Source organism: Anabrus simplex, chromosome 8, assembly GCF_040414725.1.
Source record: "Anabrus simplex isolate iqAnaSimp1 chromosome 8, ASM4041472v1, whole genome shotgun sequence".
In the NCBI taxonomy this organism is placed as follows: Eukaryota; Metazoa; Arthropoda; class Insecta; order Orthoptera; family Tettigoniidae; genus Anabrus; species Anabrus simplex.
Window position 1 is genome coordinate 28,323,175 of NC_090272.1, and position 22,308 is coordinate 28,345,482.

General features: G+C 38.7%; 1 protein-coding gene across 1 annotated transcript in view; it reads left to right on the plus strand.

The window, feature by feature from the left end:
* The window catches only part of LOC136879251 (tetratricopeptide repeat protein 17), a 293,085-nt gene that overhangs the window by 54,153 nt on the left and 216,624 nt on the right, over positions 1-22,308 (plus strand). Inside the window, exons 8-9 of the mRNA XM_067153063.2 lie at positions 12,135-12,277; positions 12,367-12,632. Coding sequence (XP_067009164.1) covers positions 12,135-12,277; positions 12,367-12,632 — 409 coding nt within the window. The remainder of the gene's footprint in view (positions 1-12,134; positions 12,278-12,366; positions 12,633-22,308) is intronic.

Sequence of the window (22,308 nt, forward strand, 5' to 3'; positions counted from 1 at the left end):
ATATGGAAGCGCGTGAAAAAGAGTTAAGAACAACGGCAGGGAATGAAAATATTTTTTAAAATGTGAATTAGAAAGACGAAGAAAACCCGCGTACCTTCTATTAAGGAGCGAGCGACTTGACCAATCTATTAAAAGAATACTTTCCAAAAACGCTACCTTACATGACAGGTTATAATTGGCATAAGAAAATGTAATCTCGAGATTTTAATCCCAATTAGGTATTGATTTTGAAGCTCATAGATTAAAAAGACGAAAGCTTGACATAAATCGTTGTCCATAACTCTTAAGACTCCCCTTATTAGGCTTTTTGAAGATAATCAACAGATTCAAGCACAGGAAAATAAGACAATCGAAATGAGCTTCATACATCTGACGATGGATAGCGAAGTACCAGCTGCTTTACACCCCCAGGTAGTTTACCTCCCTGGCAGCTGCCAGCCACTTTACCAGCAGATGGTAGAACCGGCCCTTAGTATCTTTTCTGATTTGTAAAGCATTGTGTAACACGTACTCGTGGAGAAGAAACAGAATGCCTTTTCTCTGGATGAGAAAATGAAAATTTTGGAACAAGTTCATGCCCATGAAAAGACACACTTGAATTTGGCTGAAAAACTAGGTCTGCATATTTCTACGTTACACACAATAGTGAAGAAATGAGTGCAAATCAAAAAAAGTTTCATGCTTTATGCCCCTTCCTCCTCAAAAGATCGCAAATCCATGAAGGTAACACCAAAGTAGGAGTTGGAGTCTGTCCTTAGTTGGCTTAGCTCTTCCAGCACTAGTGATACTATATGGTATCATCTGTTTTGATATTGGTGTTTGCAGTATAATATTTCACTAAATTGTCATGAGTGGTGTAATTATATTGTGTTTACTCCTTGCTTTCAATTTAATTCAGCTTCCTTGCCGTCATGTAGTACTACACCTTACTGGCAACACAGTGTTTAGTGTCTGTTGGAGAATGAATTTGAATGAGCTTGAATACTATGCATTGTTAGAACAGAATAATTGTTTATTGACACCCTACTTATTAGCAAAAACAGCTGTAATGATTTTTGTCAACAGTTTAATCATTTGGGGCTGAAAGGGTAGTCCGGGCTGCTGATGAAAACAGTAATGGATCACGTCTGAAGGGAAAGGCACCACCTATCGCTTGGGATGGGTGGCTTCAGAGCATCCAACTGCTGGATCAACCGATTCAAGAAAAGATATACAGTAGAACCTCGATAATTCAAAATCGGTTAATTCAAAATCCCGCCTAATTCGAAGAAGCTCTCATTCCCGGAAACATGAGATATGGTTTTACATGTTGCGAGGGCTTTTTTTTTTTTTTTTTCCCAACCTCCGGAGGGTCGTAAATGAAAGACAAGTGTATGTATCCAAATGAATTTATTACCAAATGTTAGGTACAAATGTGGTTACTTTTCAACATAATTGCATTTGTCATACCTGTGGACAAGCTTTTTGATCCCCTCTGCACAGTATGTTGCCGCCAGTGAGTTCAGATAGGCCTGAATGTTGGTTTGAAGATCTTCATCCTCCTGGAACCTCTGCCCTCCCAGCCACTTTTTCAGTCCCGGGAAGAGGTGGAAGTCACTTGGCGCTAAATCGGGACTGTACGGTGGGTGGTCAAAATCGTCCCGCCGAAATTCCTCCTGCAGAAGTTGTTGGGTGACACGAGCACTGTGAGAGCATGCGTTGTCATGAATGAAGAGGATTCCAGAAGTCAGCATGCCTTGTCGTTTTTTCTGTATGGTCCTCCGCAGTCATCGTAAAGTCTGGCAATAAACAGCTGCATTGATCGTAGACCCGCGTTCCATGAACTCGACAAGCAACACCTTTTTGGTCCCAGAAGACTGTAGCCATCATCTTCCTTTCGTTGAAGGTTTGCTTAAACTTCTTCAGTTTGTTTGGTGAGTGCGTGTGAATCCATTGATGTGATTGTTGTTTTGTTTTGGTGGTGACGTACGAAACCCAAGTCTCATCGTCAGTCACAATTTTCTTCAACAAATCGCTACCTTCAGCCTCATAACGGTTAAGAAACGTCAACGCTGCTGCCATCCGGTGACTTTTTTTTTTTTTTTTTTTTTTTTTTTTTTTTTTTTTTTTTTTTTTGCTAGGGGCTTTACGTCGCACCGACACAGATAGGTCTTATGGCGACGATGGGATAGGAAAGGCCTAGGAGTTGGAAGAAAGCGGCCGTGGCCTTAATTAAGGTACAGCCCCAGCATTTGCCTGGTGTGAAAATGGGAAACCACGGAAAACCATCTTCAGGGCTGCCGATAGTGGGATTCGAACCTACTATCTCCCGGATGCAAGCTCACAGCCGCGCGCCTCTACGCGCACAGCCAACTCGCCTGGTCCGGTGACTTTTGTGGTCATCGGACAACATCTTCGTAACCCATCGGGTGCACAATTTCCTGTAGCGCAGGTGTTCTGTTAGGATCTTGTAAACAGATGACCTTGAAACTGCAGGAAATTTCTCACACAACTCGCTTACGGTAAACCTTTGGTTCTTGCAAACCTCTTGGTCAATTTTGTGAACAATGTCATCTGTAGCGACAGACTTGCGTCCTTGCCCCCCTTCATCGTGAATATCGGTCCGGGCTTCTTTGAACTTCCTGCACCATTCACGCACAACACCATCACTCAAAACATTTGGACCGTATACTCGACTCATTCGTCGATGGATGTCAGCTGCACTATTCCCTTCTGCTTGAAGGAAACTTATCTCACTATGCACGTCACATTTGGCGGGAGTGTCAATAGTAGCGGCCATGTTTCTGTGCCAATACCTTGGCTCACACTGGTGTGAGGAAGTTGGCTGTGACCACGGGTAGAGGGGAGGACTTGTGCAGTCACCTTCCATGCGCGAACAGTTCCCACAGTTTGTGTGATTCTTTACCTGCGCAATCGGAGGTTGAAAAAAAGAAGCCTTCGTTTTTAAAATGTTTAATTAGAAATATGGATAATTCGTAATTCAAAGTACAATGTCGGCCCCATTACCGAAATTCAGACTTTTAATTCGAAACTGCCTTTACAGTTTAAAACAATAGTAAGTTAGAGAGTAATTTAAATTCAAAATTTATCCGCGTCATGATAGAATGCGTCTTCCGGAATGTGCAGGCGTAGCTTTCTGCACTTTCACACAGTTCGGTGTGTCTACAGTGTGCTTCATAATTAAGTTCGAGTGAAATCGGAATTCTTTTGTATTCAACATTTTTAAGGCATGCCGTAATATCACGCAGTAGGCAGTGTGCGGAGAAACAGAATCCATGAACACTGGTGATGCCGACAGTTGACGAAAAAGCGTGGCTCATATAATCAATATTGTCATTGCCGATGAAACTGCATTGCTTTCTTTTAATGCCGAGCCCAAATGGTCTTATGGTTTTAAAGGAGAAAGTGCCAGCTGGAAAATCGTACAAGGGTTGGGAGTCATTGTACTGTGTTGCAATGCACACAGAAGCGAGAGAATTTCTCCCCTCGTCATAGTAAAGTTCGATAAGCCACAATGTTTTAAGGGCGTCGGGCACGTTCCGAGCAAGTACAAAGCATCTAAACATGCAAACGGTAGAGTAATCAAAAAAAAAAAAATGCATTTGCGCAGGGGAACCAGCATAATTTATCCTCGTTTTTGAATTGTGTGATTTTTTTTTTTCTTTGTTGTGTGAGGTTATGTTTGTCAGTGATTTATCCAAATGCATTAATTTGAACATTGTACATGCACCTTGTTGGATACATTTTGGAAACGGTTTTTTCCATGGCATTTGAAAGGTTTAAACTGTGAATCAAGGTGAATGCATGTATTAATGGGTCTGAGGGCCAAATTCATAGACAGCACTTATATATAAGTGCCCCTTATAAGCCAGGTTTCATTTCATATTACCTACTTAAGTGTCCCACTTATTGTTATAAGTGGACCTCCCACACACACTTAAGTGTCTCACTTATGTTGCAGCAAGATGGAGGATAATGATTTTGCTGAATATGTTGCATTTCATTCACAGAATGCTTTCCGTGCACACAGTAGAGATGGAAAATCCTGTCGAAATGTAATGTGACCAACAATTTAATGAAGGTTTCGTTTTAGTAAAGTGAGAGTTATGAATATTCTTGTTCCTTTGATTGAGAGAGTGAACATAACCTCTAGAGGACTCACTATCTCACCATTAAGGAAGATTGTTTTGAGATTTTATGCCACCTCTTAATTTCAGGTTATTGTTATTATCATCATCACCATCATCATCACCGGTATTTCGCTTAATTAATTGGAAACGTGTTACAAGTTGATAAGTTGTCAAGACTAGGCCTACAGAATAGTAAAGAACTGTACTGAGTTATAAGAAAAATGAACGTGTTGCACTACCACAATTTATTTTAAGGTTGATCTGTACTAATTATATCAGGTTAGTCAACGAATCGTTTGCTGGATTATATCAGAAGTTTCTGAAATTATGGCATCACACATCAAAACATACTATTTGCATTTTATTGGGGAAGTAATTAGGCCTATTACAACATAACGGCTACGGATATACTTGTCAAATCATTAAAAGCGTTGTAAGGCTAGATATTCTACATTTCGATAAATATTTGTATAGGTTCGAGTACCTGGATAACTATATAAACATATTAAGAAGAAAATTAGACTCTGGGCATTTTCGTAGTTCGCATTGTCCACAACAAGTTTTTCCCACGTCATTCATATTCTGATGAGAAACTGCGTCGGTCTGCTTGTTGTATATTATGCGCAAGTTCTTGCAGGTGTCGTCTCAGCTCGCTGTTTTGTTATCCATTCTGATAACCAAATACAATATAGACGATCTTTTAACTTCAAATATTACGCGCGCGGTCGTGCGATGTCCTTCGATAAACAAAGCACAATAGATCATTCCATTATTCGGTAGCCAGAACTGCACGATCCAGGAAGCATGGGCATAATATACAGCATTGCCACATCTCCAGTGATACTTGCTGTATCATTGAGTGTGCTCTTTAAGTGCTGTCTATGAAATGTAAACTCATATAAGTGAATACTTATTATAAGTGATCCCTTATTACTTAAGGGTTCCACTTATATATAAGTGCTGACTGTGAATTCGGCCCTTAGAATACTTTGTGACACAGCAAGTGTCTACATTTCTGAAATAAGAGAGAAGTGCCATGGCGGGAAATTGTACAAGGATAGAGTGACTGTACTGTTGTCATGCAGAAGGAAGTGAGAGACTTTCTCCCCTCGTCATAGGAAAGTTCGATTAGCTACGATGTTTTAAGGGCATCGGGTACTTTCTGTAAGTACAGGACATCTAAAAATACATACAGTACAGTAATCTAATGAATAAAGCACTTGCACATGGGAGCCAGCGTAGATTCTCCTCGTCTTTGAATCGTGCTTTTTTTCTTTCTTTCTTTCTTTCTTTCTTTCATTGCAAGAGGTTATGTTTGTCAGTGAGTTAGCCAAGTGCATTGTTTGAATACTCTAAATGCACCTTCTTGGATGCATTTTGGAAATAGTTCTTTTTTTTTTTTTTTTTTTTTTTTCATGGCATATGAAAGGTTTAAACTGTGAATCAAGGTTAACTGCATGCAGTAACGGGCCTTAGAATATTTTGTAACGCGGCAAGGGTTGGCACTTCCGAATTACGAATTGGTGGTTAATTTGAAATCACGTCATTCGAAGTCCGATTTTTTTTGTCCCAGCGACTTTGAATTAACGAGGTTTTACTGTAATCACGTTTGCAAGAATGTTTCTGGATAGAGTGCAGCTATTGATCCTGCTACAGTCGGCGAACTATACAGATCAGATTCCGCAGTTAATTGAGGGTTATGAGGTGAAAGACATGTTCAGCATTTACGTAGCTGGTCTTTTCCATAACCTTCAACTCAGCAAGTCCCTGAACATCTAAGGTGACCCATGCCATGGTGGTAAAAAATCCACGCAGAAATTATAGTTGTTCTGGCTTGTAATGTTGATGGAAGTGAAAAGCTCCCTCTACTTTTTACTGTAAAATTTAACAAGCCTTGGTGCTTTAAAAGCATAAGAAGGCTATCATCAAATTACAGAGCCAATTCACAAGCCTGGATGATGTTCGTAATTTTTGAGGAGTATCTCGTTCAGGTGGATCGGCAAATGGGCTCCAAAAACATTCTTCTGCTTATTGACCAATGCTCAACTCATCCCAAGAACACGATTCTCTGAGAAATGTGAAGGTTGTGTTTTTTCTCCTCACACTGCGTGAGTCAATTGCAAACATTGGATCTGGCCATAATTTCATTCCAGCTTTCAGTTATCACTATCATAGGCAACTGATCAGGAAAGGTGAGGAAATGATTGATGGGGGACTGCTTGATGATGCATTTAAATTAATTTAAATGTTCTGTCAGCTCTCCACTTTGTGTTTGAATCTTGGAGATGTCTACCATTCAGAAGTGCTTCAGAAAGCATGGCTTTGTGACTGGATGTAATGATGGTGACAGTGAAGACGTGCTTGCATTAATGGAGGAAAAGACAGTTCACTGGCTTGCATTTAAGCTGGCTGACACTGAGGTATGAACTGTGGATCAAATACTGGTGGACCACACATCAGGAGAGGTGAATGATGATGAAGAGGCTAAAGCTGTGGCAGAATAGGTGAAATTCTTGGAGGCTCTTCAAGGGCTTCAATCTGCAAGAAGATATCTGCAGCATTTCAGTGTCGAGGACAGTGTGTGTGTGTGTGTGTGTGTGTGTGTGTGTGTGTGCGCGTGTGTCACTCAGTGTGTTAGAGAGTGAAATGTATTCGATGAACAAAGCAAGAAGGAAACGCAAACGTCTGTTCTTGATTGGCTGAAGTAGACCTAGTAATATTGTTGGCTTTTCTTGTACTATTGTGAATGTAAGTTGCCTTCTCAAGTTTCAACAGTTGTGTTTACAATATATTTAATGTCACCCTACATTCATGTGTAGCCTATTGAGTTCTTTCGTCTGTAAGTCACTTCCGTTTATACTCTTCATTTTTAAAGTTCTGTTTTCTAGTTCTTCCTATCCTCTTTGTAATCATAAATCCAATAAGTTAAACATTCCATTATTTAAAATCGTATGGCAAATAGAATCTGTGCAAAAGACATACTTTTCATTTTAAAATTTCCTTGATTTTACACCTTACCTAACCCTTAACTGGTACGGCTGGGTCCTGAGGACCCCGCGCAACTTTTGAATTTACGTTACTCTTCCGTCTGTAAAGGTAGTTCATTGTTGTTCCATGTAAATTCATTTTAGTTGATGAGAAGCAGCTGTGAGATGTGGACGTGGTCAATTTCTTCTGCACACCCAGGTAAGTTAGTAACCCCCTGGGGTACCATTAATGCAATATTTTTCAGGTATTCTCAAGTTCATGTTTGACATTTTTCTTCTTTTTTTCACACACTTTCGCTTATGGAATGACTTCTGTTTTACAGCTGTATAAGTGAACAATGGCGCAGGCACATTCGAGGGATCGTCAGTGGCACCCAGACGATCGTGATTTTCAGCAGTTCATTATCAACGCCTTAGATGAACCAGATACCAGTGCGGATGAAGAGGAGTTTTTAATAAGTGATCACAACACGGATACATGTGTTGAAGAATCTGAAGACGACATCCAGGAGATTGAGGAGGAAGAAGAGGTATGCGACTTGTGCTACTTCAGAGGGAAGAACCGATTTGCAGCATCCTTGTGGATGGGTAGAGTTGGATTGAACATGATCTTATCATACTCTTGAACAAGGGCTCTTGAACGTTGCAGGCTTGGTGGAGCAGTGTGGGACAGGACTGGCAGCCAGTGCATTGCAGTAGGCTTCAGAGTACCAGAGATGTGTACCGAACCCTTCCCTCACTAATGATATACGATGAAATACATAATGCACGATGGGAGATTCGAGGGCATGGATTCCGACCAGGAAAGGCAGATAAAAGGCCCTGAACTGGAGATGTCCCTCATTAATAATGCATGACATGGAAGCAACTAATAGTAATGAAATACGAATAAAATTGAATGAGGGTTTATTTATATAAACATATCATAAGAAAAGGAGAAAACAAAGCCACCAGTGAAAATTAAACAATTAAAGCATACATACTTTTGTCCTTCAAGTTTACGAGACATAGTAATGTAAGTGTGCGAGCACAGCATATCTCAAACATCCAGAAAAATAACACCTAACGACGTCCTCACCACTTGAATGATAGCTTCACAACATATTTAAGTATCTTAAGAGAAAACAAACCACACAGACTTTGTTTGGTCGTTTCTTTCTACGAGGCAAATTACATTTTTATTTCCAAGCATTAATCAAGGCTCCACAACATCATCATGACAACAATACCCATTTTCAAGATAAAGGATCACAAAGCATCACGGAGTAAAGCGAAACCAGATATAATGCAGGTATCGGGATGGCCAAGAATGTAACATCTCTGTACCAAATAATAATACGTAAGGCAAAGGGAATCAGGTGTGTGCATCACCCGTATTTAAAATAAACAATAATGGCGGCAACGTGAGCAAGCAGAAACAGTCAAGACATAGACCAGGGCCAGATAATAAACATCGTACTTGAAGTGAAAACCAAGTACGGAAGGATTAAGGAAAAGAAACATCAATTAACTGACCAGTACGACATCTTTTCACTCCTCGCTTGCCCCCCCCCCCCCCCCCCCCCCCCCACACACACACACACACACACACACACACACACACACAGAGCCATTCAGCCATTACTGGTGTCGGGCAACAATATGGTCAATAACCCTTTCAAAAGCAGATCCCAAACACATGTAATATGACTCACCTGGTCATAAGTAAAAGCCACATTTACGACGGAGTAACGTGCACAACTCAAATATTTCATAAACAGGACGATATGGACCCATGGTTCACGTACAGGCCCACCAACTTATGCATTGGGTACGACTCGAATGGATCTCCGTGTCGACACCCAGAGCATACTCATATTTGGTGGCAAAATACATCACAATACCGTGCACATAATCAGAATTTTCGTAGAGACCCATTTACCACATCACCATCATCACAATAATGTAATCAAGCACACAGCCCATTCATATCACGGAGCAAAAAGGCGTATACCAATCAGTTACGATTTAAGGCACAAGAAGTGGCCACGAGATAAACATAAACCTGCAGTATAAGCTGATTAATTAAAAACCCGAATGGGAGTACAGGCAGAGTTTAAACCTAATGAATATCCATCTGTAATTGAGAAATGCCACTCTGATCAGAGATGACTCCATCTTGGTATTCCTCATGTCATAACAACAACAAATATAGCAAGTCAAGGAGATAAAGTCAAAGACTCGCCGAAAGAAGGATCATCTGTGTTCAGAGCAGGGAGCTGCCCTCTGCGGTACAGTTAGGGAAATAGTTAAGTCAGTCAACCAAGAGCTGATGCAAACTCTTAGCAATTACGGGAAAAGTTACATATTATGAACATGCTAAACGAGCATGTTTCAGATGATACGTATGGTGGTTTTAAGTTGTACATCGACTTTCTTCACGTGGCAACTATTAAGCCATACTGAAGAGCAGTATTCAGCTGCAGAATACACGAGGCCAAGCGCAGTATGTCGTAATGTGTCCGCTGAAGCAGCCCGTGAAGTTCCACACATTTTAAATAGAATATTATTACGAGAGCTCAACTTAGATCCGAGGTTTTCAAGATGCTTTCTATAAGATAGGGTTCGGTCGAGTGTTACCCCGAGGTTCTTTGGATTAGGATTGTCCTTTAGCACTGAGCCATTGTAGCATACTTGGAGTTTTGTATTAGCCAACTTGTTGTGGAGATGGAAGCAAGCAGATTCTGTCTTATTCATGCTGGGTTGTAGTCTCCAGTTTCGGAAGTAAGAGCTAAGTGTATTCAGGTCAGACGTCAGGATGGCCTCGGCATGGCTGAAACCTGGATGTTGAATGGCAATGGCTACGACGTCTGCATACGAGAATTTTACTGATTTTGGAATAAAATGAGTGTAGATTTAATAAAAGTGAAGAGGAAGAAGCTTTTCTTAAGAAACTGCTTTTCAGTGTTGAATTTTGAGTTATTTAGTGAATTGTGGTACTATAATTTGGAAAAGGCCTAAATTGTAATTCTAGACCAGTTCATACTACTATTAACAACACTAACTGAGCCTCTGTCTTAAGTGTGCACACTGCTCATTCAAAACAGCACGTCAGAGTAGGTGATGAACCGGTGTCTTACGTACCGGCAGTATCAGAAAATATATGAACCAGAGGAATGGCATGCTAAAGAAGAAAGTTATCTATCTCCCCAGCTATTTCCCGCCAATATTCAGTCAGGCTGTTATACTTGATATGCAGCAGTAATCCCATCTATCGGAGTTGAGTGTCACCATAAGAGACAAAGAACATCACAACAAACAACTGTCAATGTAATGTTATTGTTGATCAATATTATGCGCTTTCGATATTGTAGGCCTGCACGTTTGTCTTCCGGCTCTGAAATACCACTCTTATCATAGTCGGTATGGTAAAACAGAATAAAAAATAAATGATGGGGAATTGTATTCTCTATAACTTTTGTTATGTAGTAATTTTCCATAGGACCAATAACACAGGTCTTTAAATAAAAATTAAATTTGAGGTGCCTTCCCGTAAACTACTATTTCACCCAAGGTGAATGAAATTGTTTATAGCTTAAACTGTAGTTTCTTATTCCGCGACTCTATATACCGATTTTCATTTAAATCTGTTCACCCATTTTCTTGGGGCTCGGCGTTGATATGGACTTAGCAAGAAAAATACAAATTCATGAATATCTCAGTTATTGTAGCCGGTACGGTGAAAAAGTATAAGACATAAATGATCGGAAATTTAATACTATATAACTTTTTTTTTGCAAGTTGCTTTACGTCGCACCGACATGGATAGGTCTTATGGCGACGATAGATCTATATAACTTTAGTTATGTACTATTTATCGATATAAACACTAATGATATAAATATTTGAGAATTTTTTTAGGCCTTCCCCTAAACCACCATTTAACTCAGCGCGAATAAAATGATTTATAGCCTAGATTGTAGTGGTTCATCACCCGACTTTACATACCGATTTTTATTAAATTCTCTTTGGCCGTTTTCTCGTGATGCGTGTACATATATATACAGACAGATAGACAGACAGAAATTAGGGAAAATTAAAAACTGCATTTCCTTGTTACTGTGGACACAACCGATGCAGAAATACCATTCTTTTCAAATTCTGAGCAATGTAAAGACAAAACTCTTATTTTATATATATAGATATATTGTATTGAAAAGGTCAATTTATTTCTTATTTCTTCCTCCTTGCGTTATTCCCACATTGCAGCAAAGTCTGCAGGTCTAATCAGTCTTTCCTAACAGTCGGTCCAAGGCATCGTGCTGGAAACCAGAAATTCGCTTGTCAGCAACCACTCGAGCCTTCCATCACATTGTTGTTCGTCCCCTAGGTTGGTGCCCTGACAATACCATGTCTGTGTATATCCTTGCCACCGGGCGAGTTGGCCATATGGTTAGCTGTCAGCTTGCATCCGGGAGATAGTGGGTTTGAACCTCACTGTCGGCAGCCCTGAAGATGGTTTTCCGTGGTTTCCCATTTTCACACCAGGCAAGTGGCGGGGCTGTACCATAATTAAGGCCACGGCCGCTTCCTTCCCACTCCTATCCCATCGTCGCCATAAGACCTATCTGTGTCGGTGTGACGTAAAGCAAATAAAAGTATTCCTTGCAAGCATTGGAGTATCTTGGGATCTTGCATTTTCATGTGGCTGAACCATCTGAGGCAGGGCTCTTGAGTTTTTTTTTTTTTTTTTAAGATATTAGTCACAACACATCTTTTCGCACATCCTCATTCCTGACCGTGTCGAGTTTCAAAAGTCCAAAGGACCAACAGAGTATTCTCATTTCCATTGTTACAATCATAGAGTGACTGTAAGACGTCAGAAAACATATTTTGGTTTACATTTTATATAATTATTGTATAAAAATTTCAGGAAAAAATTGCAAAATATTATTGGAGTGGGCTAACTCTAAAGTTACAAATGTTATTGGAGTGCAAATGGTCAGTTAATATGAAATAAGGTCATTATTTGTTTCAGGTCAGAGCTGTGTACAACGTTTGCAAGGAGGCCGCCCCACTCTGAGCTGTGACCTCAACAGTGACAGTCAGGTTTTGGCTCACAGTCTTCAAGTAGACTTTGCACTCAGCCTACAAATGCTTCTAAAGAATGTGGAATCTCAGGTTATTATAAATAATATTGCTGCTAAAATTCTCCCATTATTGTGACCTCTTGTTTTTAAAAGAAGTCTCTTGTGAATGTTTCCTTTTAGGCAAAGAAAATAAGCGAGCAGATGGCTCGTCGGTTGGGTCACGATCAACCTTTGCCCAATACGAGCCGCGCTCATCCTGACGTTCAGAAGCACCGACAACGGCAGCATACCCTACCCTCTCAGCCACCGTCTAGCTTTGTTCCAGGGAATCCTACTGAGTCTGAAGGCTGGCCCTCAAAAGAAGAGTGTACTGCTTTTGCCGATAAATTCCCTAGACCTAAGGACTTCCCATCTGTTTTCCTGGCCCCAGAGGCCAGAGGTTTGGAGTAAGTACAGAAACTGTCAATGAAGTCACATTGAAACCCACATTGTAGAAAAGCCAAAATTTGCAGAGTATAAACTGTGACTTTCAGCTGCTAGGTTGCAAAATATTTAATGTTGACCTGAGTATAAGATGGCCTCACAGATAGGAGCACCCTGAATGTATGGAAGCTATTTACAAGAATTTTTATTGTTGTTAGGTGGCCATGATGATAACATGTGTGAAGAGCTCTGTATTAACCCTTACCCCTCCAAGTTCTCTGTGTTGTCTCTACTACTTGTATTTTAAAAGTAAATTTTTATCTTATATGACCTGTATTCATGTTTCACGATTTTGGAGATAGCACTTGCTTTTAAATGATGTAGTTAGGCTATACACGTTTACAGCAAGCTATACTGAAACAAATAAAAGCAATATGTGGAATTTAGGACGAATTATTTTGCATTTTTATTATTATTATTATTATTATTACACATACCGATCGGTTTCGTTAATAATTTCAGTGTACAAATTATCGCTAAAAATCAACTGAAAACCTCTAATCTGTCTGTGATTTCATACCTTGCGGTAGTTTGTGGGCTAAAACCACTGTAAACGGCGATTTCTTGAAATCTGGATCTGTTGATTTATAATTGTACCAGCCGTCAGCATCGGGTGCATGTTGGGTTACGGTACACAAACCAACCATCTTCAGTTCACTTTTAGGCATTGTGAAATGCTATTAGATATATTCATTAGAGGCAGAGGTGCGAAAATACTGTGGTTTCATGTGTTCCCTGACATATACAACATATATATGACTAGAAGAGCACATGGCGACCGTGTTTGTTTACTATCGCACAAGCTTTCGTGTGCGTGAGTGGACAGCTGACGGCTACACTGCCATCTAAATAATAGATTTTTGACTGACAGTCAAATAGTATCTGGATTCTACAAAGTTCCACGCTGAACCAAAAGATGGCAGTACAGTATGTCAACATGAATTTTGTGGGCTAAGAGACGGCACTAAATTTTACAATATTTAAAATTCTTCCACCGTTTTGGTACCTTTTTTGCCTTTTGGCAAATTTATTTGTCAACAGTACATATTTCGTTCCTTATTTAGGAACATCCTCAGCTGTTATTGTAGCTTAGGTGAATTGCTAAGATTTTAAACACGTTAATTTGCAGGTACATTGATTCACTTAAAAACTACTAAAAATACCAATTAAAATTAAATGATATTAAAAACAATGTAGGGGTTAGTGTGTTAATGATATAAGAACGGATGATTACATAGTTGGTCAGCTTAAAAACTATGTCTATTCATTTGAATAGTTGTTAAAAATCTCATTTTGTTACATTAAAATGTCTGTTTGCGGTTAAAAGTTTTAAAATGTTTGACTTCGTAACACTGTTCAAATTGTTGAATGTTTTATCTTCTGTTCCTTCCAGGTAAGTTGGTATATGTTATGAGTTTGCTTATGGTGCCTTTGATTGAGTCTAATGTGGAACTTTGAAGTTGATTGCTGATCAATTTTTGTGAAACGAAGCTCCCTTCACAAAAATTGATCAGCAATCAGCTTCAAAGTTCCACATTACTCAATCAAAGGCACCATAAGCAAACTCATAACATATAACAACTTACCTGGAAGGAACAGAAGATAAAACATTCAACAATTTGAACAGTGTTACGAAGTCAAACATTTTAAAACTTTTAACCGCAAACAGACATTTTAATGTAACAAAATGAGATTTTTAACAACTATTCAAATGAATAGACATAGTTTTTAAGCTGACCAACTATGTAATCATCCGTTCTTATATCATTAACACACTAACCCCTACATTGTTTTTAATATCATTTAATTTAATTGGTATTTTTAGTAGTTTTTAAGTGAATCAATGTACCTGCAAATTAACGTGTTTAAAATCTTAGCTATTCACCTAAGCTACAATAACAGCTGAGGATGTTCCTAAATAAGGAACGAAATATGTACTGTTGACAAATAAATTTGCCAAAAGGCAAAAAAAGTATCAAAACGGTGGAAGAATTTTAAATATTGTAAAATTTAGTGATTAAATTTTGATACGGAAAATGAAGTTGATTACTTGCAATAAGAGACGGCAGACGGGCAGTGGGCGATAAAATGTCATGTCGGGTCTCCCCCGACATGCGACCGGAATGGGAATATCGAAATGTCGGGCCTCACCCGACAGACGAGTGGTAAGGGTTAATACTATTATAATTATAGTTTTTCTCAATTGATTTACACTTGTTGCTGCTGTTCTGTAACTTTAAGTTATCTTTGATACATACATTTACTGGTCTTCTGAAATTTTTAGTAATTTCGCGAGCGTGAGAGAGAGAGAGAGAGAGTGTGTGTGTGATGGTATTATACATCTTATAAAATTAATTGTTTCATGTTGCTCTAAGACAAAGATGTTACAAGTAATTATCATCAACATATTCATGGGGATTTGCCAGTTACCTCTATCGGGTGCATCCCATTGGTATTGGGAAAGATCACCGGCTCTATAATCAGCAGAGTTGGAGGGTAGTAGAGAAATAAAATACCTACCGTGAAAAAAAAAAGACTGACTGGTCCTCTAGTTTGGGGTTGCGCATAGGGTTAACAACCCTTTTGCGGAAAACAATGCTTGTTACGAAAATTTCACATGTGTCTCGGATGATATATGATGCTCACAATAAGACGACTATTGGCTGGAAATTGGTTATGAGAATTAGTATGTGGAATGTATGAACTATGTATAAATCTGGATCTTTTAGAATGTTAAGTCAGCAGTTAGAAAAATATGAAATTGTAATTGCCGCAATACAGGAAACAAGATTGCTGTGAACAGATATACAGGATATGGAAAAGTATACATTTTTCAATAGTGGTAAAGAAAACGGATCACATGAGTTTGGCACTGCCTTTTGTGTGTTGAATAACTTCCTCTCATAAGTCATCTCCTTTGAACCTGTTAACGAAAAACTGTGCTGTTTAAGATTAAGATCCAAATGGTTTAATTTGTCATTACTGAATTGTGACGAATAACCCTGACAGGGTACTGACCCACGAGCAAATATCTGCTTGCAGACTATCCAATCACGACTTAATTTATTTAGCTTATTTACTTAAATGCCCCAAGTACAGACCTAAATTAATTACATTCCGAGACCTAAAAAGTATAAATAACGAAGCCCTATTAGAAGATGCTGCACTCATACCTTGGCATAATGTCCATATTTTAGATAATATAGATGATAAAGTGGAGTTCTTAAACACACAACTGCTAGCTCTTCTTAATAAACACGCGCCAAAATGCACTGCTCGCGTAACACGCCCTGAGGCTCCATGGATGACTCAGGAAATACGAGACTTAATGACAGAGAGAGACAAAGCTTTCAGAAAATTTAAAACTATCCAAATACCAAACGATTTTGACCTGTACAAGACCCTTCATAACAGGACCACACAGGCCGTAAGGAATGCTAAAATAAGACACTCGCAGAACATTTTGCTAACCCGAAACACGACAACAATCTGGAAAACCGTTAAAAAACTGGGCATAGGTGGAAATAAAATACATACTGCTGACATTGAACTATCACTGGATGATTTAAACCAATACTTTACTACAAGACCCGTTAACATTGACGAGATAACAAAAGAACAGACGATTAACAAAATTCTACACAATGGCAATACTAACAATGGAGGAGAACAGTTATATTTTCCCCTTGTAACTCCTGCAGAAGCGAGACAAATTGCACGATCAATAAAGACAACTGCGACAGGATGTGACGAGATTGTTCCACAGTTACTGTTAAAAACTCTAGACGTAATCCTACCAACTCTAACCCACATCATTAATACCTCACTGATAACCGGCATGTTCTCTTCCCTTTGGAAATATGCAATTGTTCGCCCACTCCCCAAGACCAACAATCCCGTGTAACCCAAAGACTTTTGATCCATTTGCATTTTACCATTTCTGTCCAAAATTTTGGAGAAAATAGTTCACAGACAAATAACCGCATATTTAAATAACAATATGCTTCTTGACAAATACCAGTCTGGTTTTAGAAGCAATCGTAGCACAACTACTGCACTGCTTAAAGTTACAAACGACATAGGAGTAGCTATGGATAATGGAGAAATTACTGTTTTAACTCTTCTAGACCTTAGTAAGGCCTTCGACTGCATTGACACAGATATACTAATAGCAAAATTACGTGCTCTTAATTTCTCACAAAGCACACTATCCTGGATGTATTCTTATCTCTCTGATCGCTGGCAGTGTGTATCTACAGGTGAAAATTTCTCTTCATGGCAATCTGTAGAGACTGGAATACAACAGGGGTCAGTGCTAGCGCCACTCCTTTTTTCGATCTTCATTTCAGGACTAACACAAGTAATTAAACATTGTCAATATCATGTGTACGCAGACGACATACAGATATATACACCTGCACATCCTTGTGACTTACCGACTGCAATAAATAATATGAATGACGACCTAGGAAGAATATGTAGGTGGACCGATGACCATGCACTAAAAATGCCCAAAAATCGCAGTGTTTCCTTTTAGCTACCCAAAAAACCCACACACGACTTACAGACGTCCATACCCACTCAGTAACGTTAAGAAGCACTCGGTTACAATTCAAAGACACAATAAAAAACTTAGGGATGATAATGGATAAAAACCTTAGTTGGAACGATCATGTAACAGGTATATGTCAGCGAGTGTTTTATTCCTTACATTCCCTTAAAAAACTCAGAAATTTACTACCCCAAAATGTAAGAAAACTGCTTATCCAAAGTATGGTAATGCCAATATTCGACTACTGTGACGTAGTATACAGTAACCTGAACGCCTCACTTTCCATCAAGCTCCAAAAGGCACATAACGCATGCGTTTGATTTATTTCAGATATACCAAGGTTGAGCCATATTTCTCCCGCATTTGGTAGGCTTTCATGGCTATGCTTAAGAGAGCGACGAAATTTATACACTTTCCCTGTTATATTGTATACTGAACCTTAACACACCTGAATACCTTGCCACCTAATTCCATTACCTAGCATCACCTTCTAGTATTCCTACCAGATCATCATCCACCGCAGTACTAAGCATTCCCATTCACCACTCAACTGGCTACAGTAGATCATTTGTAGTCGCCGCCAGCTGTATTTGGAATTCCCTACCTGCTGAAATTAGGAGCGTGTCAAACCACCTCCGCTTTAAGAAACTCTGTCAAATCTGGTTAATAAATAATGTTACCTCTACAACAGTGGTAACACCAAAACAAGGCACAAACACTGTTAAAAGCGGAAGGTAAGAGCACAATATCAGAAATCACTACGCACTCGGAAAAACATTAGCTGGCATTACGCGGATCTCCAACAAAACATGTACGTAAATATCAGTAGGGCCAACTAGTGAACAACAAACCGGGAAGATGAAAAGGGCTGGGAACCTACCAAAGGCATGGACATGGCTCAGATAGCGGATTCCAAAATAAATCGCCGTGATCCTTAGATTAGAAAAATATTATTTACAAAATAATTGTACAAATACATTCCAAGTTACGAGCTGTAAGTTTAGTGATATACATAGCTTATTTTGTAGCAGTGTAAATTAAAATTTCAAATCAACTATACATCTAGTTACCAATACAGTTGTACAATGCAATTTACAGTGATGTGAAAAAGGTTATCCAAAATCTAGTGTACCTAAAGTGATACAGAACTACCAGAGGCAAACCCCAAGGGAAATAATATTAAACTACAACTACATATTTTAGTGAAACAAGAAATGGGAATGCCTCAGAAACGAACTGGTAAGGCTAGCTGAAAAACTAAGGCGTCATAAGTAACTAATTTGGTGAATCTAGGCGAGGTTAGGGCAGACTCCTGTATGAAAAGCAAATTGGAACATTACGGAAATTTTAGCAGGAACGGAATTCAAGAGTGCTTACCCGAGGAGAGTGCCATCCCGGAAACCGGGGGATGTCAACCAGCTAGGCTGCTCGCAGACAGATAGACCAAGACCGACAGAATTCAGGATACCGAATTAATTCGAACACTGCCTCACTCACTATATAATGAAATTTCCGGCCTTGGAGGCAGCCAATCAGCGTGCACGAGTTCCCTATCGCCACCTAGACTCGCCAATCACAACCTTACTTTTGATCGCGTACTTCGACTAACATTCTAGAATACGCCTGATTGCGAATGTCGTATTTCCAGAACAGTAAGAAATATTTTCTAGAATACATTACCCACAAAACAACACACCCTGTTCCATAATTCATGTAACTTTCTGGGTCCTTCCAGGAACTATAGAACAGAATTCTACTATTTACAAATGCCTATGTTACAACATTATACAGTACAGGTTAGGTCATTAAAAATAAAACATCATATCATATTTTACAAATAAAGTCTTAAAAAAAAAAAAAAAAAAATACATTCCACTCGCACTACATAGTTCACTTGTAACAAATAATAATAATTTCTTATAACATAGTAGGATTAGATCATAGCTAAGTTATTAGGTTAATTAAAACATTTAATTGATACCTTAAGATATTAAACTGTAGATAATTTAGTGTATATTTAACTCTTCATGTAGGTGTATGTATGGTCGGACAGAATAGCAGGCTTCATAGCACGAGTCCCGCCATATAAAACAAGACAATAAATAAAAAATAAAATAAATAAATGCACCAACGAATGAAAAGGATGATGATATTAAGGATACCTTTTATGAAGATTTATCAGAATTATGGAATAAAGTGCCACGCCATGGTGTTAAGATAATATTGGGTGACTTCAATGCAAAAATAGGAAAGGATAATTTCTTCCAAAACACGATCGGTGCAGAAAGCCTGCATAATGAAAGTAATGAAAATGCAGTGCGGCTGATAAATTTTGCTGTATCAGCTAACATGATCATCAGTAGTATCGGTACTATTTTTCCTTACAAGCAGATACATAAAGAAACCTGGTATTCCTGTGATGGCAAAACATCAAATCAGATCGACCACTTTCTTATAGATAGAAAACATAGACATGCTGTTTCTGATGTTCGATCCTTTCGAGGTGCTGAAATGGGAACAGACCGCAATCTAGTGATTGCAACAATAAAAATTGAATTTTAAACAACAATGAAGTCTTCTTCTGAGTTCATTAAGAAATATGAAATGGAAAATTTAAAAATAACAGAGGAAAGGGTAAAATATAATATTGAAATTAAAGTGGACGAGGAGAGAAAGCTGGCTCATAGTCAGCAAATGAAGGAGTATTGGAAGAAGAAGAAAGCAACAACTTTACCCAAGAGTAGATACAAGCCCCGTGGTCCTCAGTAGGCCTAAATGACAAAGAAGAAGAAGAAGAAGAAGAAGAAATTCAAAATAGATTCGAACTGTTATATAATAATACACTTACAGACAATAATGAGGAGGTAAAGGTAAATTGCAATACAGAATGGAATAATATTAAACAATGTATTCTATCAGCAGCAGAGAGTTTTTTTTATCTAAAAAGAGTAAAATTAAAAAGAAATGGTTTGATGTGACATGTCAGTAAGCAGTGAATGAAGTAATGGTTTAACGTAGAGAATGGTTGCGGTCTAATAGAGATCTTGTTAGAGCAAACCTACAAAGAGAAACAGAAAAATTGCAGTAAATTGATTTGGAAGAAAAAGGAACAATATTGTAAGCAACGAGTTGAAGCAATACAGGATGATCATCAAAACAATAACATCTTTAAAATGTATGGTCAATTAATACTATAAAGAAAGGCTTCAAACTAAGAACCAAGTTCATGAAGGATCATAAGGGGAACTTCATAACCCGCTCTCTCATTGCAAGGAATATTTTAACAATTTGCTAAACTGCCCCGATCCAGAATCACCAATTGTGAAACCAAAGCGTCCTACTAAGTATGATTTGATTTCGGAGCCTACCGTATTCCCCGGCATAATTGTCGCTCTTTTTATACCAAAATTTTCGAAAAAATGGTAGGGTGCGACCATTATACGAAGAATTTTTAATACCAGTATTTGTATTACTCAAAAAATTTATTTATAACTAAATTGTATTTGATACAAATTTAAGATGCACGTAATACTCGCTTTTATACATCAAAATAATTAAAATAGTCTAAAACAAAATTCATAATTGTTCGCAACAATTCGGCGAACGTTTTTCCAACGTGAAAATAAAAATGAACGTATTAAGTTAATTGTCATTAATTTGAGTATTAAAGTTAAAATATTACACTTGCAAAAAATTATCGCTTAGTTGTGAAATACGGACTTACCGGTACACAATTTATTCCAAATCTTCTGTGTCACTATCGCAGGTTTTGTATCTGATTTGCCGTCCTCGCCGCTGTTAATACCGGTATCAGATTCTTCGGCTCTCTGCCACACTGCGTCATCTTTGGATCCGTCTAGTGTATTCAAAATCCCAGTCCTTTTGAAGTTCTTGGAGACTAGTCCAGGTGGTATAAGATCCAAACTCTTCATCACCCACGAGCATAACAAGTCCAAGGGTGGACGCCTGATATTTCCAGCGGGCGTCAATTCTGATCGCCGCTCATCATCCACTCGTAAAATCGACGTAAGTGGTCTTTAAAGGGTTTATTAATACATGTGTCTAGTGGCTGCAAAGCAGATGTTAGGCCACTAGGAATGACTATATGTCGTGTCTTATTTTGACTGAGAAGTTGCTTCACTTCGTTCATGAGGTGACCTCGGAAACTATCTAAAACAAGCAGAGCTGGTTGTTTTAATAGTGCACCGTGTCTTCTATCCCACACAGTTTTAACCCAGTCCAGCATGAGTTCTACGTCCATCCAACCCTTTGGTTGCACTCATACATGAATTGCACGGGGAAGCTGTATATTCTTAGGCATCGTTTTCCTCTTGAAAATGATGTAAGGTGGCAACTTTCTTCTGTCAGCTGTAATGGCTAGCATTGCCTTGCATCACATGTTCTCACTACCGCTGGTTTACATTAATACACTCCGTGATCCTTTTAGTGCAATAGTGCTGTTGCGAGGCATATCAAAAAAGATTGGAGTCTGATCGGCATTACCGATTTGAGAAAGCAAGTATGAAGTTTCCTTGTGCAAACGTATGACAAATCGGTGAAAATTTACAATCTTGTCCGTGTAACCAGCAGGCAACTTTTGGCTTAGTGTTCTTCTTCGCACTGACAGATTGTGTCGTCGCATGAACCCCTTAATCCATCCACGCCTCGCTTTAAACTGAGTTATGTTGTGTTTGCGTGCTACCTCCCGTCCCTTAATTTGTAACATTTCATATGACGTACATAAACACTTCTTCGTCAATTATAGGAAACTTCCGATTTTTAGGACCTCTAAACGCGCGTCTAGAAGGGTTTGTGCTTTTTAGCTTGTTTTTTTTAATTTCCGCCAGTCAGGCACCAACTTTTCACTCACTGAAAATTTTCTTTCTGCAGGTCTGTTCCCATGTTGTTCAACGAAGGCAATTACGCTTAGCTTGAAGCCCGCAGAATAGTTTCTATATTTATCCATAATCGCTTATAAATGCTTCACACGTTAATGTTTTGCAATATAAATGACTTTCCGTAATTGTTCACTATTAAAACAAATTATTTCTACAAACACCCTAGACACAAATTAAAAACTTAAATTC